The sequence below is a fragment of the Chiloscyllium punctatum genome, chromosome 23 (assembly GCF_047496795.1).
Source record: "Chiloscyllium punctatum isolate Juve2018m chromosome 23, sChiPun1.3, whole genome shotgun sequence".
NCBI classification, from domain to species: domain Eukaryota; kingdom Metazoa; phylum Chordata; class Chondrichthyes; order Orectolobiformes; family Hemiscylliidae; genus Chiloscyllium; species Chiloscyllium punctatum.
This window is the reverse complement of record NC_092761.1, coordinates 71,814,122-71,840,206: the sequence shown is the minus strand read 5'-3', so window position 1 is coordinate 71,840,206 and position 26,085 is coordinate 71,814,122. Positions and strand designations below refer to the sequence as shown.

At 41.4% G+C, this 26,085-nt stretch overlaps 1 protein-coding gene across 6 annotated transcripts in view; it reads left to right on the top strand.

The window, feature by feature from the left end:
• Window positions 1–590: 590 nt before the first annotated feature.
• Window positions 591–26,085, top strand: part of igsf9bb (immunoglobulin superfamily, member 9Bb) — a 682,739-nt gene continuing 657,244 nt past the window's right edge. For all 6 annotated transcript variants that reach the window (XR_011963911.1, XR_011963912.1, XM_072593172.1 and 3 more), the window contains exon 1: window positions 591–920. Coding sequence is in view for 4 of the 6 variants with exons in the window: in XM_072593172.1 (XP_072449273.1) it covers window positions 857–920 (64 nt within the window). In the remaining 2 variants the exon portion in view is untranslated. The remainder of the gene's footprint in view (window positions 921–26,085) is intronic.

The following is a 26,085-nucleotide window of genomic DNA, read 5'->3' as shown; positions in this document are numbered from 1 at the left end:
TGGGTCCCGCGATGAGAATGAGATGCAATTGATTGCGGTCCTGTCAGCCTTTTTTAGATGAATTGTGGATCTGGGGAGTCAGTGGTGGGCAAACGTGACCTTCTTGGTTCACCAGCTCCACGAACCGGGCTGATCTTGGCCGCGAAAGTGCCCTGGCAGGATTTCGCGTGGTGCTGGCTGGTTCACCTTTAAACGTGTGGAGGAGGGCTGGAGAAGGAAGGGGCTGGAGCGGCCGCTAGAAGCTGGAAGCGCTCCTTGCTATTGCGCATGATACTGCGGCGCTCCAGCCTCTCTCCAGCTCAACCCACCTTGAAGCAGGCACCTAGCCCCGCCCCCTGCCCCGCCGGCCGCCTGAGTGGCAGCGCCCGCCGCCAATCGCCCGTGCCGGCGCCGGGGCCGCAGCAAATGGCCGGGCGGCGGGGGACAGAGGAGGGCGGGGCACTGGGGCAGGCCGCCATCAGGTTCGGTTGGCAGCGCAGTGGTGTCAATGTTGGAGGGGAGGGGATGGGGGACGGGGGACGGGGGAGGGGGGGTGGGGAGAGAGGGGGTTGGTTCAGAGTTGGGGAGGAGGAGGAGGAGGAGGGGGGGATTCCAGTCTGAATCTGCGCTGGCACAGAGCTAGGAGCTGGGAGAGCGCGAGTGTGCTACCCAGAGGGATGTAACCGAATGAGAGAGGTTCCAACAGGCAGAGAGAGGAGAGACAGAGAGAGCAAGAGGCAGGGGAAGAGGAGGAAGAAGAAAAAAAGAAGCAGAATGAAGAGGGCACCATCGGAAGGATTGCTTTTCCAGGGAACATCTAGAAGTGGAGAGCTCTAAGATATGATCCAGCCAGATCTCACAGTGGGTTAATAGTACTATGATTTGGTATGTGGCCACTTTGCTAGCGGGTGTAATCAGCACTGGAGGATCGGCAGCTCAAGGTGAGTTGAAGTTCAATATCATTATCCCTAAGTTTATTCACTGATGCTGCTGACAGAGGCGGCTGTCGCTGCTCTGGAAAGGGTGGGGGGGGGGGGGGGGGATGTCAGCCCTTTTCAGTGTGTGGTAGACATTTAAAGGCCACGTTTAATTCCTTCTGCATTGAACTGGCGAATGATCCAAATGCAAAGGGTTCGGTGCAACGCTAACCCCCACCCAGCTCTCTGTGTGAGTAGTGTTACTGGTTTATTGACGTGCGCACTGCAAAAGTTACACGCTTTAGGAAGACGGAAAGCAAACTTTGATCGGCGGTTCTGTTGAAGTTGCCCCCCCGACACCCCCCTCCCCCCACGACTCCCGGCCGTCCTGTGTCAGTCTTGCCTGCACCTTGCAGGTGCCTGGCTCAACCACAATCACCGCCATCTCCCCCAAGACCCTGGCCCCGTTGCTGGGGCTGGTGTGCCGGGGATGGGGCATGATGGAGAGCGGGGCGGGGGCTAGGTAGCTACCAAAATGCAGCAGTTTCAGCAACTTTTGGCGAAGCCAGTTGCTCGCGGAGAGGCAGGAGGCTCTCGCTGCAGTGTGCCAGAGAAACTGGCTCAAATTGTGAGCACTTGGTGCTGAAAGGGGGGGGGGGGGGGGGGAGGGTCAATGCACCGATAGAAGTGAAAGTTTCTCCGGGGTACAGTGAAACCGGCGACTTCTCTCTCACATCTCAAACACTCAGCTGAGCGAAGTTGTCGGATTTATTTCAGATGAGCGTTCACCGGATCCACATTTATTTTTGTCTAAGGATGAAAGGGCCACAATTTCTCCGGCAGGGTCGGCTGGACCCGTAAATCAAAATTGTAACGAGAATTGCCGAGGTTGAGTGGACTCTGGGGCTGTCCTCAGTGTTTGTGCCTCCTAACACCCCTCCCTTATTGAGGAAGGGAATGCGGATTGGAATGTGACCTGTGTGTTTGTGTGTGTGTTTTTGCCTTGACAAACGGCCGGGTGGCGCTCCCGGGAGTGGGCTTGGCGAATCTCCGGACCTGAAGCAGGGGCTGTGTCCGCAGCAGGGAGCTATCTCTCGTTTGTGGCAGTCCCTGAGCAGAGGCAGGTCGGCGCACTGCAGCCGCGCCACACGGACTTGCAAGTTGTTTTGTTTTTTTGACTCGATTGCAAGCTCCTGCTCCCTGTCCACCGTCCACGTCTGTATTGTAACGGGGGCGGGAGGATCATTGCTAATCGGTATCATCAAATAAACAGTTTATAACGCAGTCTCGCAGCATGACCCCGATGCAATTCCTTAAAAAAAACAAGTTTCGAAAGCTCACGGGAATTAGCCTTGACGGCGGTACGAAATCTCCTTAAACCCAGGTCAGGGTTTGTGGTACCAAAGCACCGCAGTTGACCACTGAACGATGCCCTGTTTTGCTTTCGTGATTTTAATGCAATTATTATCACACCGCATTTCGGGAAGCCGGATGTCACACATTCAGACTGACAGGGTAAAGACAGCATGCGAGTGATGTTTCAGCAGTCCCTGAATGAGGAAATCCCCGGGGCCATTGTCAGATATTGGGTCGCTCACGGCTGCGAGACCAACTCATCTCCCCCACGATTTCACCGCGTCCTTTCAGTCCTCTCCCCCGGCATCATGCAAGCTGAATGCGGGGCTGGCAAGAGTGATATCATCCTTGCTCACTCCAGTATGCCATAGCATCGTCATGTACGAGCGAGAGGTGGCGGTGAGTAACTGGTGTGAATACCAAGTACAGAACGTCCCACTTAAAATGATGATTAACCGCACGACAAATGAGCACGCTTTTAAATGCCCTCAATGATGCCCCCCACTGTTCTTTGAATCATTGTACTGTTTTGAGCTATGATTCCACAAAGAAAGTAACAAGTATGTGTCGTAGTGAAGTGAAAAAGTTTCACTTAATTGTTTTCCAATGTCAATCATGTCGCTTTCCTTCATATCACGTTGAGTGGCTTCGCTGCACTAATTGGACTTTACATCTATGAGTTTGGTTAGAATCAATTCTTCAAACAAAGACGTACAGACAAACGTCCCAAAATTAACAGGGAAAGGACTGAATCTCATGCTAATTGCTTATCTCAATTTTTAGTCAGAGTTGGATTTATATCAGAATCCATGCTGTCTGTGTGAGGATTGGGGAAGTCTGGTACACAGCAGGTTAGAGAACAGTGGTGCTACCGAACAGATGGATTTGTTTTGTTTTCTAACGCACATCGCAAGATGCCACTGTTGTAAAAGCTGGTTCTGTAAGGCCTGTTTCTCTCAGGGTTTTCTGTGCACTTGTTGCTAGCTAGTTCAGAATGGCATTGATCAGATTTTGATGTCTACTGTTTACTTTATTAGGAGGGTTAGATGCTGATTTTTTTAGAATCAATCACCTTTCTGCAGCATGTCTGGTAACAACCCATTTTGAGTTTAACAACCTTTGGAGACAGATAGAGATATTCTCCCAGGATTACCAACTATGTTGTCTCGAGTAAAGATTCAGACCATCTCCTCAAGTGAGCTTTTGCATGGAGGCTCAAATATGTGAGTTCCTCACTGCTTCAGTGGGTTAACGTCATATAGTGGGGCACATGTCAATCCAGAAGCTTACTCTTTTCACCTGGTCTGTTGTTGACTTAGAACTTCTATCTAGGCTGGGAACAAGGTACTTCCTTAACATTCATGATTTTAGACAGAAACTCAAAAAATGATCAGGGGTTATTGATTTCTTGGCATCCATAGTGAATGAAAATTATATCTGTCAAATCATTTTGACGTTCACTGACAATCATACAATTAGAATAATTTGTAATTGAAGGAAATCCTTGGTCATTGCTGTTGACTGAACTTTTACCCTAACTCAATGGTGTTGAGATTCCAGGGAAGAGAAGTTAGGTGAGAGAGAATTGACAAGACTACTTTTATATATTTTTTAAATCAGAGAGCTCTGCTATTATCTAATTTTTAAAAAGTTCTAACTACAAAGACACTGGAACAATTGCCTATCAAATATAATATTCTAGGTTACCTGTTTTGGTAGAACTTCTACTGATCTGTCTTTAATTGTATAAAAAGCTTAGGTAGCTTCCCTGGTTAGTAATTACAATGTGCAAAGTTGACAAAAAGGGTGAAAAGGTCAAGATAGCTCAACCCAGGATACATACTTCAACTGAGGACCATTTTAAAAAGCTGCTGCTGGAACATTTATATGTTGAATCATTTCTGTCGTCTTGAACAGACATATTATCATAACTCAGCTGCTGTTAACAGCTTGCAATGTTACTCACTTGAATGCCTAAGATACTAGTACATAAAAAGAGAGAACGATTTTGAATTTATGTAGTGAGTTCCATGACCCAAGGAAATTCATATGCATTTCACAAGCAAAAAAAAAATTAAACTGTAGTCACGATTATAATGTGAAGAAATGCAGAGATAATGATGGCAGAGATAATAGGTGATAATAATATGTAAATATATGAATTAGGAGCAAGAGTAGACCATTCAGTCCCTCGAGCCTGCTCCACCTTTAAATAAGATCATATTTAATTTGATTTAATCTCAAACTCACAATTTGTGCATATCCTGGAATGTTTCATCCTGTTATTTAACACAAATCTATCTATGTTTGTCTTAAAAATATTGAAGGATTCTGGCTCAGCCACCTTTTCAAGAAGAGATTTCCACTGATTTACCTCTCTGTATGAGAGAAAATATTTGTCTCAATCTCTGATTTAAATGGGAAATTACCATTTTTCAAATAGTGACTCTTGGTTCTAGATTGTCCTATAAGGGGAAACATCCTGTCCACATCCAGCATCTAAAATTCCCTCTGGAAATTTTATGTTTCAATGGGTAAACAAGCAGGAGGCTGGAAGAACACAGCAAGCCAGGCAGCATCAGGAGGTGGAGAAGTCGACGTTTTGGGTGTAATCCTTCTTCAGGATTGAGGTTGGGTGTCAGGGGAACTGCAGATAAAGGGGTTGGCGGGGACAGGGTGTCAAAGTGGGGGTAGGTGAAGACAAGTAGAGGGTATGACCTGGTTGCTCAATGGGAGGTATGATTGCGGTGGGTAGTTGGGACGAGTGGAAGAGAGGGGCAGGGGCTGGGAAAGGAGTTGGGGGAAGGGAAGAGAGGTTATTTGAAATTGGAGGACTCATTGTTGTGTCCTCCAGGTTGTATGCTGCCCAGGCAGAAGATGAAGTGTTGTTCCTCCAGTTTGTGGTTTGGTTCATTGTAGCAATGGAGGAGGCCAAGGATGGTCAGCAGGAGGCTGGCAAAAACACCACAAGCCAGGCAGCATCAAGAGTGAAGAAGTCAAAGTTTCAGGTGTAACCAAAGGGTTGGTATGGACTCAATGGGCCAAATGGCTTGCTTCCATGCTATCAGGATTCTTCTCATCTCCAGTGAATACAAGCCTACCCTGTCAATCCTTCTTCATAAGCCAGTGCGCCCATTCCAAGTATTAGTCCAATAAGCCTTCTCTGAACTCTAGTTCATGTATATTATTTCATCGTCAAGATAACTAGAATAATGTGCTCAGTACTTTAGGTGTGATCTCGTTGGAGTCCTATATAACTGAAGCATTGTCTCCCTACTTTATATTAAATTCCTCTTGTGTGAAATGATAACATTCTAATAGTTTTCCTCATTACTTGCTGTACCTGCATGCTAATCTTTTGTGACTCATGCACAATTAAATCAGATCCCTCTGCATCTCAGAGCTCTGCAATCTCTCACCATTTAGAAAGCATGCATTTTTTAGCTTCCCTGTCAAATGACATTTTCTCACATTGTACTCCATTGTCCACATCTTTGTCCACTCACTAATTTTATGGTTTTGGCAGTCTTGGCTAGGAAATGCACCTTGGAATGACGTCATGGTTTAGCATGTCATCTGAGAGACTTCACTGTGGTATCCAGCATTCTATAATGGAAGAAACAGCATTTTTTGAAAAAAAAAAGAATTTTGTCTCATTCTCAGTGTGTTCCAAGTTGATTTAAATGCTTCCTTTATATCATTCTGCAATACATTTCTTCTTTCTGAAAATGTATATAGTAACTAACTTTCACAAACAATAAAAGAACAAGTAATCAGATACATATTTTTACAAAACAAATGAAAAATCTGAGTCTGGGACAGAGTAGCTGGCCTGTCTCACCTGTCCCATATATGTTATGCATCGCTTTAAGAATCTCCTTATCCTAAAGCGTACATATCTTGACATTTATTGGCACTGGGTATTGGGATTTTAGTCCTGTCCAACTCTTTGTTAAGTCTCATGATGGTTAGGTTGCTTGTTAACATTCGCACATCAAGGTGTTCTAGAGTCTGAGGATGTTTCATTTCAGATTGACAGTCACAATCATTTGGTTGGTTCATGATTAGTGCTGGAGTAGAGTGGTGCTAGAAAAGCACAACAGTTCAGGCAGCATCCGAGGAACAGGAAAATCCAACATTTCGGGCAAAAGCCCTTCATCAGGAATACCTCATGATTAGTGCTTGCTATCTCAGTAACCCTTTATAGGAGATATTGCTGAATATTTGCAGAAGCAATCACAAAATGAAACAATGCCAGAAAAAAAACAAGTGTGATGCAAGTTATCATATTCGGCACATACCACATGCATTTAATGTTCTCTTTGCCCAAAATGTGGTCTTGAATGACTGATCATAATACATTGGCTGAGGACAAATAGTACAGCACACCAAATAACATTTCCTTGCTTCATCAAATAATTACTAGTTAAAATTTTGGAAATCTAATAATACATGAAATCTCAAAGGTAGGTCTACTTGTTAGGAAAATATTGTGATGTTTTAATCAAAAACTACTGGCTATAGTAGTTTAGCTCTTCCGTAAAACTGTACATAAACATATTTTGTTTTATAATCAGCATTGCCTCAGTTATTCTTGTCCATGGAACAGTTAATGCCTAAGCTGTGGAAGTTTTCCCAGCTCAAACGCCTGAAAATAGTGATTCACAAAGATGAAAATCACAAAGGAAATCCCAGAGATAGCAAATGATTTGAATAAATTAGTGAACTACTTCAGGTGGCAAAGCAATGATGCTGAGATGGCATTCGTTAACATGATTCTAATATGAATGTCATCTCCTGGGATAGGCTAGCTGGCATGAAAAATGGTGATACACTTCAGATGACTGTGCTTAATAATGTGTCGCACAATTATTTCGACAATTATTGCCAAAACAATGCAGTGCTCAATGAGCCTCTGGCAGTTGCCACATGCTGACAAGTCAATTAACCCTTTTAAGGAGTGCTTTGCAGCTGTCAAGAAAGCTATGTGATTTCTGTCATATAATAACAATCAAAAACATTTATCCAGCTACTTGACCTAATTGACTCAATTGTGTTGTAAAATACAAGCCAAAGTGCGATAAATGTTACAGGATCATTAAGGCACATTTTAAATTCAGAACCATTTGGTTGCAAAACAATTGGAAAATAAAACATGGAAAATAAAAATTCAGGATTGTGAATAAGAATTAATTCAGGATTACTCTGAACTCATTACATAAATTTCTGATGAATCCAATAAAATCTACATTCTCTGGCTTGTTAGTTTATCAATGGAAACAGTACACTACCATATCCTGCCCGCCATCCTAGAGTTGAAGTTTGGTATACAGGAAAATAACTTTGCATTTTGATTTTATTTATTGCACAGATGGAAATGAAGACAAACATTGCCTGATTTTTCCTTGGCCCAAAAATACTTTTGCCATGTGAGCAGCCAGCAACCCAACTGCTCGGCCTTGCAACTTGCTTTGCATTATGAACACTTCAGTAGCTTGACAATGATTGGCAAGCATTCTTCTTGCCTGAATATCGAACATGTCCTGCAAAATAATTGCTACATTGTGGGACAGATATAAGATTTGGATCCTGCTGCTTATAAATCCCACATAAAAAAAAGAAAGACTTGTATTCGTATCGTGGTTTTTCACAATCACTGGGCATCTCAAAGAACTATACAGGCAACTAAGTACTTTTTGATGACAAGTCATTGTTGAAATGAAGGCAGCATTGCAGTCAATTTGTATCCAACAAACTGCAATCTGACAATGGTCAGATAATCAGTTTCTTTACGAATTTGATTCAGAGATAGACTTTGGACAGGATACGAGGGAAAACTCCCCTACTCCTCTTCAGACTAGTGCTATAGGATCTTTTAAATCCATTAAAGCAGACAGATGAGCTCTTGGTTTGGCATTTACTAAGAAAGACAGCACTTGTGACAGTGAAATGCTCAGTACTCCACTGTTGTGGAGGAAGTGAGGAGATCAGAGTCGAGAGTGTGGTGCTGGAAAAGCACAACAGGTTAGGCAGCATCTGAGGACCAGGAAAATTGCTGTTTCGGGCAAGGGCCTTCATCAGACATTCCTGATGAAGGTCTCTTGTTCGAAACATTGATTCTCCTGCTCCTTGGATGCTGCCTAACCCACTGTGCTTTTCCAGCACCACACTCTCGACTCTGCACCACTGTGTCAGTCATGATTTTTGTGCTCATGTTTTACATTGGGACCTAGACTCAGAGCCTGGTGATTTAGAGGGGACTGTGTTCCAGTCCAATTGACAGATAGGAGTAATACTGCTATCATTTGGAATGAGTATGAAGTGAAAAATATGGGTTTGCTGTGAGGTAATAATTGTTGTATGGAAATCCAGAAAGAAAAGAAGAAGGATTAATGTTTGTTTCATAAACCAAATGAATCTTTTCTATTTCTGAATTTTTCGTTATCTGCACTTATTAACATCAGTGTGTCCATACATGATTTTATTTTAAATTTGTTTGGGTTTGCATTTCCATTGTTATTATTAGATCCGTGGAATGGTCAGTTTGGCAGCAGTGTCCCTTTGAATGCTGCTGTCTTGCAAGGCGAGTTAAGTAAAGTCTGCTTTTTTTGATGTTGTGTGAAACGAGCATTCTAGAGGAGAAATCAATCAAATCCACATCAGATACATTGAATGATCAGACCTTAAAGACATGGAATTTTTAAGTGGCTCAGCCAGATTTTGGCTGAGATGAAGTAGCATTTAGTGGCACTGCTATAATTTTTGGCATTCAAGCTTTTTGGCACTGATATGGTACACAACACATGGTTTACATTTCAAGACATTTGAGAATTTTCCTGAGATGGTCTGTCAGATATTGTATGAGTTTGTTAGTACTGAAATGAATAGAAATGCAATTGTTCTCAATTAATTTGAAGAATGTTCTTGAGAAATAGAACGTATGTTCATTCAATTCTCCAATCATATTATTTCCCTCTTGCTCTATCCTAATTCAGAACTTATTTAGATTCTTGAAGCGCATGCTGTCCAATGTTGCTTAATAGTAGGTAGTCCTGCATTGGGTGGGATAATTCCCATTCTGTCATTCTTACCATGAGTATGTCCTTGAGCCACTAAAGCATGGTCTTCATGGCACTCATGAAATCATAGTTGGAACACCAAATTCACACGAATACCTTTTATTTGAACACATCCAAATTTGTGTGGTAACTTAACAGTACATAGATATCTTTGGAGGAAGAGAAACTCTTCTCACTTCCCAACTGAGAATTAAAATTGATGACACAAATTCACTCCAAGACCTTGAGTGAGACTTGTGTACCTGTGAGAGTTCTTTTTTTAACCTGTGTATCTTCTCATTTTATCTTGATGGCCCAGTTTAGATTGAGTAATCCCCATGTTTTAAATTTAGGAGTGTAATTCATGACAAATCACTTGCAGCACCAATTCTGCAGGTAGTATCCTTATATTTGTTACTACATCTTACTCTAGTGTTTGAATGCACAATTCGCTGACACATCAGTATAGTACTGAAGATGTACTACATTAAGGTTTCTCAGGATGAGAACTTAAAAAGACGCAGTGGACAGATAAAAAAAAGTCCCATGGTATTGTTCAAAGAAGAGTCCTTTTGGTGGCCCAGTCAATCATAATGGAAATGATTAGTTTGGTATTTATGTGTTTTTACTGTTTGCTGGCTATTGTGCTTCCCTGCAAAATATCATTGATTACACTTTAAAACTAATTGACTTTGAAATGTTTCAGGATATCCCAAGATCGTGAGCATTGTTATTAAATGCTGGTTCTGTTTCTTTCCTAGTTTATTTCTCCTATTTTTAAGAAATCTCCTGATGTCAGAATGACCAGTGTTAGTCTTATTTCGTGGCATGATATCAATAATCCAGCAACTAAACTAAGATTTTTTTTAAAAAAGGTAAGCTACCCAGTTTTGGATGCACAATTAGAAGTTATACCAATGGTGATTATAATCAGTGTTGGAAGCTGAGCATATGGCTTGATCTTGTATTACACAACCTAGAAACTTCTGCTATGAGTTTGTAGTGCCCAGTTTATGTACTTGTGAATAACGACTGCAATACTGTGAATCTACTTTGAATTAATTCTATTTGCAAAATCTCAATCTAACAGCACTCCCAGTTAATTATTTTGCTTTAGAACATTTGCTTCCTAAAATAAGTTTGTTTTTAAAACTCTAATAAAGCTGGAGGCAAACCATATGGAACATCACAGGTCACTGTGACTCAGCAAACTGATGATGAATAAATTAGCATGTTCAACAGACAACTCAAAGTTAGGCAAGTTGATGACTCAAATTTAGCCTACACAACAAACTAGTAGCAAATTGGTGGTTTACCATAAGGATAGTGGGATATAATGGACTCGATGATGAAAGGACTGGATGAAGAAAGTTTCCCTGATTATTGATCATATATAACTCCAGAATACCAATCCAACTGTTCTCCAAGTGAGTCAGTTGTCCTTTTCACAACAAGTTTCTGTTTACCCTCAGCCAACCTTCTCTGAACCAATTCCAGCTCCGAACTGTGGAGAGAAATATTTCTCAATCCAAATAGCAGAGTGTTGGGCAACTTATAAAATCTCAATGTCGTATAATTTTCTTGTGAGTCTTGAGTTTGAATGGGAGCTAAATTAGATGTAATCAGATAATCACTTCTTTTGGTGAAGTGATGAACACCAAGATCTGCTAAGAGATAGTCTTTGTTTCAGGAGAAGAGAGCCAGACTCCTCAAAATGTTTAGAATTTCCTATTTTTATGTGCTAATAGTAATAGCAGTTTGCTAATTTTCGAAGAATATGCATGTGAGCTTAATGCTGAGCTATCCAGTAGGGATCAGCCAACAAATGTAAATTAAATGTCAATGATGGTCAAAACCTTTTAAGTACTGGAAGCATTGAGGTACTTGCCTGTTGGATAAAGTTGTCTGCATGTCCAGTTTGACAAGACTACTTTGCTTGAGATATCAAAAGTCTCCTTAGAATAGTAAATGTGTTGCTGCAATTCTTCATTCTGCTGCTACAGTTCAATAGTGAGTCAGACTAGGGAGAAAAGAAGCAACTGCATCATGTTCATCAAATATTAAAGGGTCCAAATTTATTTTCGGCCATTAATTTTGGAATAGTCTAAAACATTGCCAAATGTTATCTAACCAAAATTTGTGATGTTTAATTTCAGTCTATGCAAAGTTTGGCTATTGATTTTGAAGTAAATGTATTTATGGCCTTTTGGCATATCCAGGAACACACTGGGAGGAGTTGAGGCAATCATTGATGCAGAAAAATAACTGGTGCGACAAGTAGTAACTTTTAACTCTACAGGATGTCACTCAATTTTCCTCCATACGGTAAATGTCACATCAAAGGACATTTGGATCTGTTTACAGAAACTCTAACCCTAGATAATGAAACTTGGCAAACATATTGAATTGTAACACTGATGTCTGTCCAAAACTTAACCGTCATAACTGTGAATATTGTTTTTCCCGTGTCGCTCAACTGGGATCTGAAATGATTTGGTTTGTTCTCTCTGTCCCAGAAATTACTTTTTTAACAATTGGAAAAAAAATCTCGAGGTTGTCCCATTTTAATGCGGAAGAGCATTTTCTGTTGTTCTAAATGGACGATTTGGGGTGAGGGTGATATTGTGACCTAACCTGTCAGATAGTAAACAGGGGATTGAATATAATGCTTTTTTTAACATTGAGCTTGAAACTGTGTATAGAAGTCAACAGAGAGGGTAAAGTGATGAGCGGTGTAAGACCAGTAGTATGGTGATTTCATCAGTTTTACAATTGATTCTGGTTGCATTAAAATGTAGGATTCAATCTCGATGTTTTCCCTCAAAATTCATAGACCAGGAATCTGTTAGGCCAGTCGAGGTTTCATCGAGCAGTTGGAGATTAGTGAGGAGTGCCCAACAGAGCCATGTTTATATTAGACCATAATTCTACTAGTTTTAAAATAGTGATGGAAAAGGATAGTCCAGACCTAAAAGTTGAAGTTCTAAATTGGAGGAAGGCCAATTTTGATGGTGTTAGGCAAGAACTTTCAAAAGCTGCTTGGATGCAGATGTTTGCAGGTAAAGGGATGGCTGGAAAATGGGAAGCCTTCAGAAATGAGATAACAAGAGCCCAGTGACCGTATATTCCTGTTAGGGTGAAAGAAAAGGCTGGTAGGTATAGGGAATGCTGGATGACTAAAGAAATTGAGGATTTGGTTAAGAAAAAGAAGGAGGCATATAGCAGGTGTAGACAGGAGAGATTGAGTGAATCTTTAGAAGAGTATAAAGGCCGTACCAGTATACTTAAGAGGGAAATCAGGAGGGCAAAAAGGGGACATGAGATAGCTTTGGCAAATAGAATTAAGGAGAATCCAAAAAGTTTTTACAAATACATGAAGGACAAAAGGGTAACTAGGGAGAGAATAGGGCCCCTCAAAGATCAGCAAGGCGGCCTTTGTGTAGAGCCGCAGAAAATGGGGGAGATACTAAATGAGTATTTTGCATCAGTATTTACTGTGGAAAAGGATATGGAAGATATAGAATGTAGGGAAATAGATGGTGACATTTTGAAAAATGTCCATATTACAGAGGAGGAGGTGCTGGATGTCTTGAAACGCATAAAAGTGGATACATCTCCAGGACCTGGTCAGGTGTAACCCAGAACTCTGTGGGAAGCTGGAGAAGTGATTGCTGGGCCTCCTGCTGAGATATTTGTATCATTGATAGTCACAGGTGAGATGCCGGAAGACTGGAGGTTAGCTAACGTGTTTAAGAAAGGTGTAAGGACAAGCCAGGGAACTATAGACCAGTGAGCCTAACATTAGTGGTGGGTAAGTTGTTGGAGGAAATCCTGAGGGACAGGATGGACATGTATTTGGAAAGACAAGGACTGATTAGGGATAGTCAACACGAATATATGCTTAGGAAGTCATGTCTCACAAACTTGATTGAGTTTTTTGAAGAAGTTACAAAGAGGATTGCTGAGAGCAGAGCAGAAGATGTGATCTATATGGACTTCAGTAAGACGTTCGACAAGGTTACCCATGGGAGACTGGTTAGCAAGGTTAGATCTCATGGAATACAGGGATAGCTCGCCATTTGGATACAGAACTGGCTCAAAGGTAGAAGACAGAAGGTGGTGGTGGAGGGTTGTTTTTCAGACTGGAAACCTGTGACCAGTAGAGTGCCACAAGGATTGGTGCTGGGTCCACTACTTTTCATCATTTACATAAATGATTTGGATGTGAGCCCAAGAAGTATAGTTAGTAAGTTTGCTGATGACACCAAAATTGGAGATGTAGTGGACAGTGAAGAAGGTTACCTCAGATTACAATGGGATCTTGATCAGATGGGCCAATGGACTAAGAAGTAGCAGATGGAGTTTAATTTAGGTAAATGTGAGGTGCTGCATTTTGGGAAAGCAAATCTTAGCAGTACTTATACACTTAATGGTAAAGTCCTAGGCCGTGTTGCTGAGACCTTGGAGTGCAGATTCATAGCTCCTTGAAAGTGGAGTCGCAGGTAGATAGGATAGTGAAGAAGATGTTTGGTGTGCTTTCTTTTATTGGTCAGAGTATTGAGTACAGGAGTTGGGAGGTCATGTTGTGGCTGTACAGGACATTGGTTAGGCCACCTTTGGAATATTATGTGCAGTTCTGGTTTCCTTCCTATCGGAAAGATGTTGTGAAACTTGAAAGGGTTCAGAAAAGATTTACAAGGATGGTGCCAAGGTTTGAGGATTTGAGCTATCGGGAGAGATTGAATAGGCTGGGGCTGTTTTACCTGGACCGTCGGAGGCTGAGGGATGACCTTATAGAGGTTTATAAAAGCATGAAGGGCATGGATAGGGTAAATGGACAAAGTATCTTCCCAAGGGGTGAGGGAGTCCAGAACTAGAGGACGTAGTTTTAGGGTGAGAGAGGAAAGATATGAGATTTAAGGTTTCACTCAGAGGGTGGTATGTGTATAGAGTGGGCTGCCAGAGGGAGTGGTGGAGACTAGTATAATTGCAACATTTAAAAGGCATCTGGATGGGTATATGAATAGGAAAGGTTTGGAGAGATATGTGCTCAGGTGCTGGCAAGTGGGACTAGATTGGATTGGGATATCTGGTCGACATGGATAAATTGGATCAAAGGGTCTGTTTCCATGCTGTACATCTCTATGATTCTCTGACTCTATGGTGGGGCGGTAGGGAAGGTCTGATGTAATTAAAGTAGTTCAGACATATAGGTGGCCACCTATGATTGAAGACCCTGGTGGCAAAAATCTTGCCCACATAGAGCAGCTGTTCATTCAGGCATAGCAATTTTTGATTGCTGCCGAAAGCCATTGGCAGTGGTGGCTGTGGTGTTTAGTGCACCCATTCGAGGCCTGTAAAGATCCTGGGATCACAGGCCAAAAACATGTGCAGATGGGATGTGGATTGCCGGCTTAGGATCATAGGAAAATAGATGTAGGGATGCCAGAAGCAGGGACATGGGGATGAATTTCTTCAGCCTGTATTGCTGATGGCAGAGATCAGACTGCCTGATTATAAAGAAGGTGAAAGCCCATCCTTCACCCCTTTGACGCCTGAGCCAACAGTGATTTGTCATGGGCTTAGGGATAAGAGGGATCAATTGTTCCCTTGATGAACGTAATTCACATCCCATTGACTATGACTGGGAATCCTACTTCAGTCCCTCTCCCTCTCAATCTGAGGATCATTCGCCTGGAGCAATTACAGGGGAGACCAACAGAGGGCTGCTTCCACAATTAAGTGGTGCCGAGCCACCATTCCAAGCATCTACATTAAATCCAACCCATCATTTCAATAGTTGTTCATAAAGTCCACATTTTTTTTGTATAAAGCAACTCTCAAGCAACTGACTCTGAACTTTCAGCAGATTGCAAAAGGCTTAAAATATATTCTTGCTCAAAGCTTGCAAAGTATTAATATACTTCATTCCATCTCTCAATTTCATTGTTTAATTCTTGTAACGTTTCTACTTCAAAGTAGGAGGTGATGAGTGAGTTATAGCTTTCCTATTTTAGCCTGGGAGGGAATATGCAGATAAATTAAAAGTAGCCCAGAGGTGTTTGACAATCTGCATTCATCCGCTCTATTTAGGGAAACAGTACGTATTTTGTGGTTCACAAATAACAAAGAACTGCATTGTCAGTAACTCCAGTCATTTAATTGGATTTCTGTAAAATACTTACAGATACAATTAGGTTCTAATAAATGTAAAACTGATTCACAAATACGTTTATACTTGGGTCAGGATTTCTATAACATAGAGATTAAAATAGCAAACTTGCAAATCTTTCTTCCTCGTTCTGTTTAATCATTGCAATTTAATGCAAACAAAGGAAGTAATAATAAATAAGAGGTTTCTTTTGCACAGAAATGCTTGGAAATCGAAATATATTTATGGGAAATTCAGCAGGCTGTCTGCCAATTTAATGTAATGAGTTATAAAAATATACCTTTGAAATTTGTTTGCTGGAATTCTGTGGTTAGTATTGTGCAGTGATTGTAACGAGATCAGCCAGCTGGACCTCATAGATCTTGAATTCCCTGATTGGGGCTCTTAATCAGGTCCAATCAGGGAGCCCTGGCTGATAGATTAAAAAGAGGAGTGTCAGAGCCCGGGTGTCCCTGGAGAAGGAGCACGCAGTGTCCACCAACACCCTTCAGACTTTTAGGGAGAGGTGGGCGCCGCAGGGAGTGGAGTGCATTATTTCCCCCTCCATTTGATTTAATCCCTGCCCTCCCCTTCACTGTTTGATCACACAGCATTGCCCTTTGATGTGAAGGGCACTGCTTGTCACTGGCCACTCGGGTGTTTCTTGTCTTCCAGATGGTGGAAACTGAATAAAGATTCGTGCACCTTGTGTCTTTCGCTGTGTCTCACACCTGCACACACATGGGTGCTGGGGAAAATTAGTACTACCGCAGTTAGGCGGTAGTGTGAGGGTTAAAAAAAAGACCAAGCATAAAAAAAGAAAATAAAAACAAAAAAAGAGGAGTGTTAGAGCCCAGGTGTTCCTGGAGAAGGAGCACACGGTGTCCACCAACACCTTTCAGATTTTTAGGGAGAGGTGGGCACCGCAGGGAGTGGTGTGTCTTATTTCCCCCTCCAACTCTATTTTGATTTAATCCCTGCACCCCTTCACTTTTTGATCACGCTACATTGCCCTTTGTCGAGAAGGGCACTGCTTGTCACTGGCCACTCTGGTGTTTCCTTTCTTCTTGGTGGTGGAATATAAAAACAAGATTTACACATTTGTTCTTTACTGTGTCTGACACCTGCACACACATGATATGGGTGCTGGGGAAAAATAAGCACTACTGCTGTTAGGCGGTAGTGTGGGGGAAAGAAAAAAAGAACAGAAATGAAAGAGTGTTAGAGATGTTGACACTCTGGGTGCTGACTCTGATGAAGCTGTACCAGAGTCAAGAACACGTGGGCGGCACGGTGGCACAGTGGTTAGCACTGCTGCCTCACAGCGCCTGAGACCCGGGTTCAATTCCCGCCTCAGGCGACTGACTGTGTGGAGTTTGCACGTTCTCCCCGTGTCTGCGTGGGTTTCCTCCGGGTGCTCCAGTTTCCTCCCACAGTCCAAAGATGTGCAGGCCAGGTGAATTGGCCATGCTAAATTGCCCATAGTGTTAGGTAAGGGGTAAATGTAGATGTAGGGGTATGGGTGGGTTACGCTTCGGCGGGGCGGTGTGGACTTGTTGGGCCGAAGGGCCTGTTTCCACACTGTAAGTAATCTAATCTAAACTTTCCACTTGTCCTTAAAGGGTGACTTGGTGATGGGATACTGGCCTCGGTGGAGTTATTTCATATCTATATTGTGTTTCTGTTATAAAGTGTGTGGAAAGGAAATCTATGAGCATTGGTTTGGTGTACTGGAATTCATTGCTTGTGATGTAGTTTGACATGCATGATTCCTGAATGCTGACAGTTAAGTGACAAGGATTTGGTGTGCCTGATAGCTGTATAATAGAAAAGAAAGCCTGAAAAGTATTACCGGCTGGAAGTGGAGGTTTTTATTCTTTAACAATTGCATGATAGGCAGTGCTATGTATTGGAAAATGTACACTCTGGATCTTTGACCTCCATTTAAAAATGAAGGGACAGAGAGCGCTGGAGGGGGTGTCTTTTGTTTTTGGCTGAGAATTCTGCTTTTGTTAGATTTTGAATTTGCCTGGAATCTACTGTATTGAAGTTATCATCCTTAGGAAAAAGGCATTTAACACTAGCAGATTGTTTTGAATAATTTGCAGCATGTGATTTGTTACTTGTTACTTGGAAGTCTGGATAGTTAATAAAGACTGAACAATGATGCAACTTGACAGCGTTGGTAGACACAGAGAAGTTTTAGTCTTTGGATTGAGAAGCTTTCTTTATGAAATAAGTATAAATGAATACAAGTGATAATGTTTTCATTGCGATTTTGTCATCAGTCCTCTTTTGTTAAAACTGGCACCTTCCAGGTTTACACCTTGTATTTTGTTTATTGACGTGAAGTAGCAATTTGCTTGAAATCAATTGCTATTATACATCAACATCGACTACACACATCAGCAATAAAGAGTTTTTAAAACTGAGATTGTCCTTTGCCAGCTAGCAAGCTGTCATAAAAGAATGTTCTGTGATCTTGTGTAAAATTATCTTTTATGGGGGATAATATTGCCACTTGTTCAATAAATTATATTTTTTAATAGGACATCCGTTTGCTTCATTGGCTGGTTGGAACTGCTTAACACATTCTGAAAAAGCTGATGAAACTCTTTCCAATTAGTTTAGGGATTTTCATGTGGCGGTTAGCCCAGTTTCATATGGACATGCATTATTTAACAACAACTTCACACTTCCTGTTTGATGTGGCCTAATTCTTGGTCGGTTTTTTTTTGCAGTTTTACAAATATATTACACCATTTTATGGCGAAAAGCTCACTGTAGAAATAAGTACAAGTAAAATTGAGATTGCTGTCTGACAAGAAACTTTACATATTGGGAAAGAATCGGAATAGCAATTTGGAGTTCTGTGATGGGATAAGAATCAGACTTAGATGAACGATGGGTTTCCTCAGCTTGGGATGGAAAATTACACACTTGAAAATGCCGGGCCTTGATCAACAGAAATGGTTCCATCGAACTTTCTTTCCTATTGCGGAGAAATTGATCAAGTTATGCTTATTTGTGAACGAACGTATATGTCTGCAGTAATTCAAATGGTAGTGGATTACGTTTGTGGCATTCAATGGTCTGTTATTAGTAATTGATCCTCTACTACTTTGTGGAAATATTTTCTGTTAAAATTGGATCATTGCAGGGTGTTTGGGGGGACAATAAAAGCAAACTAACAACTTTCTGTGGACAGGCTCACTGAGGGAAGGACATTGGTATCATTGAGACAACCTTCCGAGATAGATCAGTTTGTTCTAGTACATGAATTACTATGTTAACTTATGGAAGTGAATAAGAAAATAATTAATGAAGTGCAGAACTGATTTGACCATGATTCAGAAATAGAGTATCGCAATCTTATGCTGCACAAATTTATGCCAGAAATTTTAGTGTATTCCAATTCTATACAATTATAAAAACTTGAAGGATTAACAGCAGGCCAGAATAGAAAGATGGCATGTGGTGATGTTAGCTACCACTCTTTGCTTGATGAGAGTGGCACAGAGAGAAACCACCTCTTTAGTTGGATCTCTGAGTTGCTGCATCTGGTATCCTTCTTTCAGTGATATTTCTGGCCCAAGACCAGCAACAGAGCACCTTCCAAACAAAGTTCAAAGGAAGGGCTTCACTGTCTGTAGTAGTTACCAACATTTACTCTCTCTTTTCAAGCAAAGCATCCCAGTAGAGTGTGGAATTGGCGCATTTACTCTGAAACTTCACACCGATTCTCCTCTGGCTTAGAGAAGTTGATCATGGCCAGTAGGCCACAGTGATTTCAAAAATGCATCATCCATCCAAACTTATATTTCTGACTCATGTATACCTTTAGATATTTTCCCCTGATGCTTTGCTCAGACTTCAGTGGAGAAATCATGAGCATGGGGACAAAGTTACTAATTAAGGGCGCACTCACTTAAAACTGAGATGTGAAGGAATTTCATCTCCCAGAGGGCAATGAAGGTCTGGAATTTTCTACCCAATCAAGTGGTGAAGGATAGATTGCTGTAAGAACTTTGAGACAGAATTCTCAATTACGAGGGAGTTAACAGCAGCATTCCACCAACTTATTTTGTCTTCTGCGCAGACCACAGCACCAATTTTTGCAACCGGATGCCAACCTATGTTGGCATACCAATGGCCATGCATGGAATGTCAGAGCAGCCATGTGCGCAGACAGCTTATGCAGGTTAGAGAGAATGTTGCTCGATGGTTATGCTGAGCTGGCACAAAGTTCAGGGTTGGGGCAGATCAGCCATGATCTTGCTGGGTGGCAGGGCAGGCTTCAGGGCCAAATGGCCTATTCACGCTCCTATTTCTTATGTTCTTATGTTGTTATTCTGAACTTCACTGTTGCACGGGTGAAGCACTTTTGTCATTGTTGGAGATTTGTTAATAAAATCAAACAAATCAAAGATAGTCAAAGTGTGTATTTTTGTTTGACTTGCCATATTCATTTTGGATTTTGTTAAGCAATGATGAGGTAACAATTTCAAAAGAAACCAGTCTAATAGAACCTGATGGGCCCATTTAGAAAATAAGTTTTCAGCACCCACAGAGTGCATGTAAATGATAAATATAAAGTAACATTTAACTGCTGCTAATGACACAAACAGCATGCAGTTCATTTAAAAGATGTGTTGGCTGACTAATACTAAAAACTGACAACTTCAATTTAGCTGCCTCGTCTTCAGAAGGCAAAGCAGAATGGTGCTTAGTACACACATAAGCTTGTGTATTTTGTGTACTTCTGAGTGATTCGATGTGTGCATTGACACTGTGGGTATTTGGGCACTTTGCCAATTATATTTGCAGTGAGTTAATGCTGCATTCTGCAGTGGATAAAAACAAACTTTTAGTTTCAAAAGAGTATGCGACCTGCGCAGACTGCGTTAGATGTGCAGTAATATTCATGTTTAATGCTGCTTGATAAGGAATCTTCATCAAAATAAGTGAGAACAAACCTGAGTGCTAATGACTGAACTATCCCCTGTTGGCAGAAAAGCCATTTCACAGTAGGCTGAGGGAGAACTGTTTGGCAAAGGTTTTATCACTGCTGTCAGAAAGAATGATACTTCATATTGTGGAAGTATTTGTTCCTGGCATTGTGAAACCAACCAAAAGCTTTTTCAGGGAGGAATCCAGCCAGTAGCGAGATTGCTTTTTCTTCCAGTAGGTATGAGTGATGTTGTAATTTATGCTTAACTTGGCCCATCAACCTTGCAACAAAACAGTTTTCAATGTATCTGTAAACACATTCTCCAAGGTTTTGTGTGATTATCCACCATCGTGTTAATTTTGAAGAAACAATTCTGGTATTCACTGTGATGAGAAATAAAATACAACCATTTCCTTCACAAAATGAAACATCCATAAGCTGTTTCACTCATATAAAAGCAGAAATGTTGAAAATACTCATCAGGTCAGATAGCATCTGTGGTGCAAGAAATAGACTTACAGTTTCATGTCAATGCCCTTTCATCAGAACAACAATTTTACTTTTTTTTTAAAGCCGTTGCTTGTTTTTGTACTCTTCCCAACAGTGTGGGACAAGTGGGCTGTTGAATTTTCTTGACCACAGCTTCAAGATCAGCAGCCCGTGAAATCAATTGCTTAACCAGAGGTTTGCTTGAGGAGCTGCTGTTAACAGGACCGGAATGAACTGATGAAGTGCAGGACAGGAGAGTTAATGGAATGAAATCACCAGCGATTATGTAACTTGAACTATTAGGGTGGACAGCTGAATCAGTTCCATATATTTACATTTTGCAATTTCTCTTGGTTTATGAACTGTTTGTTGTCTTAGATTCACTTTGCACACTTTCATTAATGATGCCAATGATGGAACAAAGAGATAGCTGCTTTATGGCACTGGTACTCCAGAACTGTCTTGGGCTTTGATCTTCTTGAAGTGGTGCTAAAGCAATAACAATTGGCCACTTACACTCAGTTGAGTCCCACCAAGACCTCTCAGCTCCTGACCTCTTTACAACCTTGGTCAATACATGGACAGAAGAGCTGAGCTCCAAAGGTAAGGAGAGAGTAACTACCCTTGACATCAAGGTCACATTTGACTGAATGTAGCATCAAGGAGCTGAGTATAACTGGGTTAATGGGAATCAGGGAAAAACTGTTAGTTGAAGTTATATCTAGAATAACAGAAGCTGGTTGGGGATGTTGGAGGCCAACTACCTAAGCCCCAGAATGTCACTGCAGTAACTCCTTTGCATAGTATCCTAGGTTCAACCATCTTCAGCTGCTTTATCGATGATCTTCCCTGCATCATAGGGTCAGAAGGGGAGAGGTTTGCAAGGTAAGGGGATTTGCTGATGAATGCGCAATGGTCAGAATGATGTGCGACTCTTCAGATATGGAAATAATTTGAGTCCATATGCAGCAAGACCTGCACAACTTCCATTTTTTGGGCCAATAAGTGACAAGTGAAATTCATGTCACGTAAGTGCAAGGTATGACCATTTCCAACAAAATAGAATCCAACTATCATTCCTTGATTTTCAAAGGGATCATCATTGGCAAGTTCTCCACTACCAATATCCTGGTGTTTACCATTGATCATAAATTGAACTGGACCAGCCATATTAATACTATGGCTAGAAAAAAACAAATCAAAATGTGGTGATTCTGCAGTGGCACATTGACCTCCTGACTTCCCAGTGCTTCTTCAATATTTGCAAGGCAGAAGTCAAGAGTCTGCTGGAATACTGTCCTCTTGCTGGGATGAGTATATTCAAGGAGCACAACATCACCCAAGATAAGACACTCCATTTGAATGGCATCAATCCACTACCTTTAAAATCTTCCCTAACACCATTGACACATGTGCCGGCAGTGTGTACCATCAATAGATCTGCTGCAGAACTTAGCCAAGATACACCCAATGATACTGTCCAAACCTGTGGTTTCTACCAGCTGCAAAGACAGGGGCTGCAGATACATGGGAATGTCACCATCTTGAAGCTGCCCTCCAACCTGACTTAGAACTGAGTCAAAATCATGGAACTTAGTTCCTGACAACATTATGAATCAGATGAGCTGCAGACGATCAAGAAGGCTGTTCACCGTCACCTTCCCAAGACCAATTAGGGACGGGCAATAAATGGTGACTGCATCAGTGATGCCTACTGAAATAATTGAAAGAAAATCTACATTGTTTGTGCGGGAGTGATGGACTCTGTTTTTTAAAATAGCTCTACATGTGCGATAATGGACATGAGTCAGTGGTTATCGTAGCGGGGTGCTGCTCTTGAAGGCGTAGACTGATGGCACTTTTTGGTGACACTCACTGTCTTGTTCACGTTGACACCAACCGCTGAGTTTGCATCAGCAGCAAAAGACCAGAAGAAGGAAGCATTTGTGTCTGTGATTGCTCCGGAGTTTCCAGCAGTGATGCAGTGCATCAGACCAGCACAGAGTCTATTTTAATCAGTTGAGCACAGCAGCAATATTTCTTCACAAAATTCAGTAAGTTAACAAGTTCATTTTTTTAAAAAAGATTCATCTCAAGATTTAACTAAACTATGTCTTTATGGCTTCTACACGCTGCTGCAACTCAGCTTGATAATACTCATCTAGAAACATGCAAGATTTTTAAAAAATTAGATGGAAAGCAAGAACTTGATTCTAGAAAATAGTTAAAAAGAAGCTCCCCACATTTTAAGGACACTATTTACATAAATGTCAGTGTTTGTCTAATTAGTAATTTTGAGACATTTCAATTGGTAAATGGTATTTGTGAACTTATTGTGTTTAATGTGTGACTTTATTTGCGGGGAGGATTGTGAGTAGCTTTTTTTTCAATAGAAGCTGTGGCCTTAACCCATTCATTTATGAGCATTCCTTTCTCCATCTTCACCAAGCTGCAGTACATTTTATGTTTGTTCCCTGGGGCTTGTGGCTCCTGCAGAGATTTGGAGCAATCACATTCGGTGTATCAAGATCCTGTCAATGACATTCTTACCTATCTAGCAGGTTAGTGTGAGGATGGCTGTTCCTCCTCACTGCAATTCGACACAGTGAGGCTTCATTTTGTGCTCAGCTGCTGCAAAATCTTGGCATGGAGAAAAATCAAGATGGGCCAAATATGTAATCCATCATTCTTTGCATGCATAAGTGAATTGAAGGAATAATGTTGGTGCTGTGTTGATTGACATCTAATTCGGCTTTCCAGTAAATAATCCAATGCATTCGCATTCACAGCTTGAGGTTTGAAACGAAATTACATTCTAATTTATTGTCTTTTAAACAGATTAGATTTCCATTGATTTTGTGCTCTCACCATAGCCATCTCCTCTTTAATATTCCTAAGTGGCTTTTTGTCCTTTTCTCCTTTGCCTGATTGTGTGATCCCACCCTCCTTTTCCTGATCCAGTGACCAAAGGGATGAAACTGACCCATCCGATAGCTGCTGGTTGTCTAATGGTGAATGTGTACGGGGAAAATCCCTGCAACCTTAATGGAAATATTGTCTTTCTTGCACTAATTAGTGTCATGAACTGAAGAAATACCAAGATGTTGGATTTGATCTTCTTGCAAATTGTGTAGCAAGGATGCGATTTTCCACCATATAATCTTTATCATTGTTCAGAAACTGTGCCCAAGCTAAGCAAAAACATACAAGAGCCAACGCAAACCAATTCGATTTGTTAATGGATAGTCAGCACAACTTTAGCAACCACTTTAGCAGATGGTCATTAGTTGCAAGGCGCTCAAGTCTCCAGGAATCCCTGTTCACAGAATGTTTCTTCTTTCCCCTTGGCGAAAGAGTTACGGACTGTTTAGCATAAATACAGAGTAAAAAGCCAGGAGGAATTGTAGGACTACATTAGCACAATAAACAACAGCATTGTTACTGCTCATCTGTCACCTGAGGGTATGCACAATTCTACTTTGCCAAAGTGGCTAACTCTTTGATTAACATTATTGAGTTTTAGTGTTTAATATTCTAACAAAAATAAAAAAAAGCAAAAGTAAATAAGAGAAACATATTGTTGATACTTAACTAAAACAGATTCCAGCCTACACGTATAGCAGCTGCGTTGGATGCTTCAACACCTTAAAGTTAAATTACTCTAATCTTAGCTTTGGAATGGCATGCAAGCACAGTGGTGCTGAAGCTGCAACTTTGTCTTGTCAAGGGAGATTTCTATTTTTATTTGATGTGTCACACCTGCGCATTGGTCATTCATATTGTAGCTGGGTATCACGAGAGAAAATAGTCCAATATCTTTTTATGTCGATGCTTTGCTAGAATTAGAATCTCACCATACAGGTGGCAACTCACAAGTGTTAAAGTTGTGAGTAAAATGCAAGCCTGATATAAATTACATCCTGTTGTTCTTAATAACACATATTATATCTCAAATAATTTGATTCAGAAATTATTAGAAAGGGTGAATGGATTGATTCCAGGGAATGACAGTATTTAAACTTTAAGTATGATAAGATGGTTCAATGGTAACTTCCCAAGCAGAATTGAAAACTAGCCAAGTGCAGGGCTGCTGGAAAATGTGCAGGGCACTGGAAATAATTGGACAGCTCTTTCAAAGAGTCATGCGCGCATGATGAGCTGTATGGCCTTCATTTCTGTGATTTATTGGTTTATTTACTGAATAGGATGTAAACAGTGGAAGTGTTGTTGTTATATACGGTATCCTGCCTGCACTCTGATACCCAAGTATCTGGAATTTTCATGCAGTCAGCAAAAATCTCATTCAAATTTACCATTTTTATTGTTTTCTTCAGAAACATCTGTTTGAACTGGGTGTTCCAATTTTTGACCTGCTGTTGTTCACCTGCCACATGGTAATTCTCACAGCTTCTACCAGCAACACTACTCGCTGTTCTCCTTCACACAGGTGCTACTCCAATGGTGGCTAGTTGAATTTGTGTTTGCGTTGTATGCAAAATCTTTCTCCACTCAATCTGCAATGATACCTAAGAAGGCTCCCATTCCCTGGACACCTTGATTGCCCCACATGTAGTTACTGGATCGTGAGCAGCTGCTGCCCTTGTCTGATTTGTACTGGGACTCCTTGGCTGACCTAGTGCCCCTTGACTTGACTGTGAACCAGTTCCTGTAGACATTTGGCTGATGCACTTGCTGTGTATTTGCCTGTGTGTGCACTGTAGTGTGAGAGTGACATAGCACAGTGTCACGCAGAGACATGTCCATCCCCTTGACTGCTGATAGATGACAACCATGACAAGCTTCCAGGCTTTGTGTCTGCACTAAGCATCACAGCCAAATAGATAAGATTAGAATCCCTATAGTGTGGAAACAGGCCCTTCGGCCCAACAAGTCCACACCGACCCTCCAAAGAGTAACCCACTGAGACCCATTCCCTCTGACTAATGCACCTAACACTCTGGACAATTGAGCATGGCCAATTCCCCTGGCCTGCACATCTTTAGACTGTGGGAGGAAACCAGATCACCTGGAGGAAACCCATGCAGACACAAGGAGAATGTGCAAACTCCACACCGGCAGTCACCCTCGACTGGAATTGAACCTGGGACCCTGGTGCTGTAAGGCAGCAGTGCTAACCACTGAGCTACCCTGCCACCCATTAGTAGAACTAAAAATAGAGTTTTT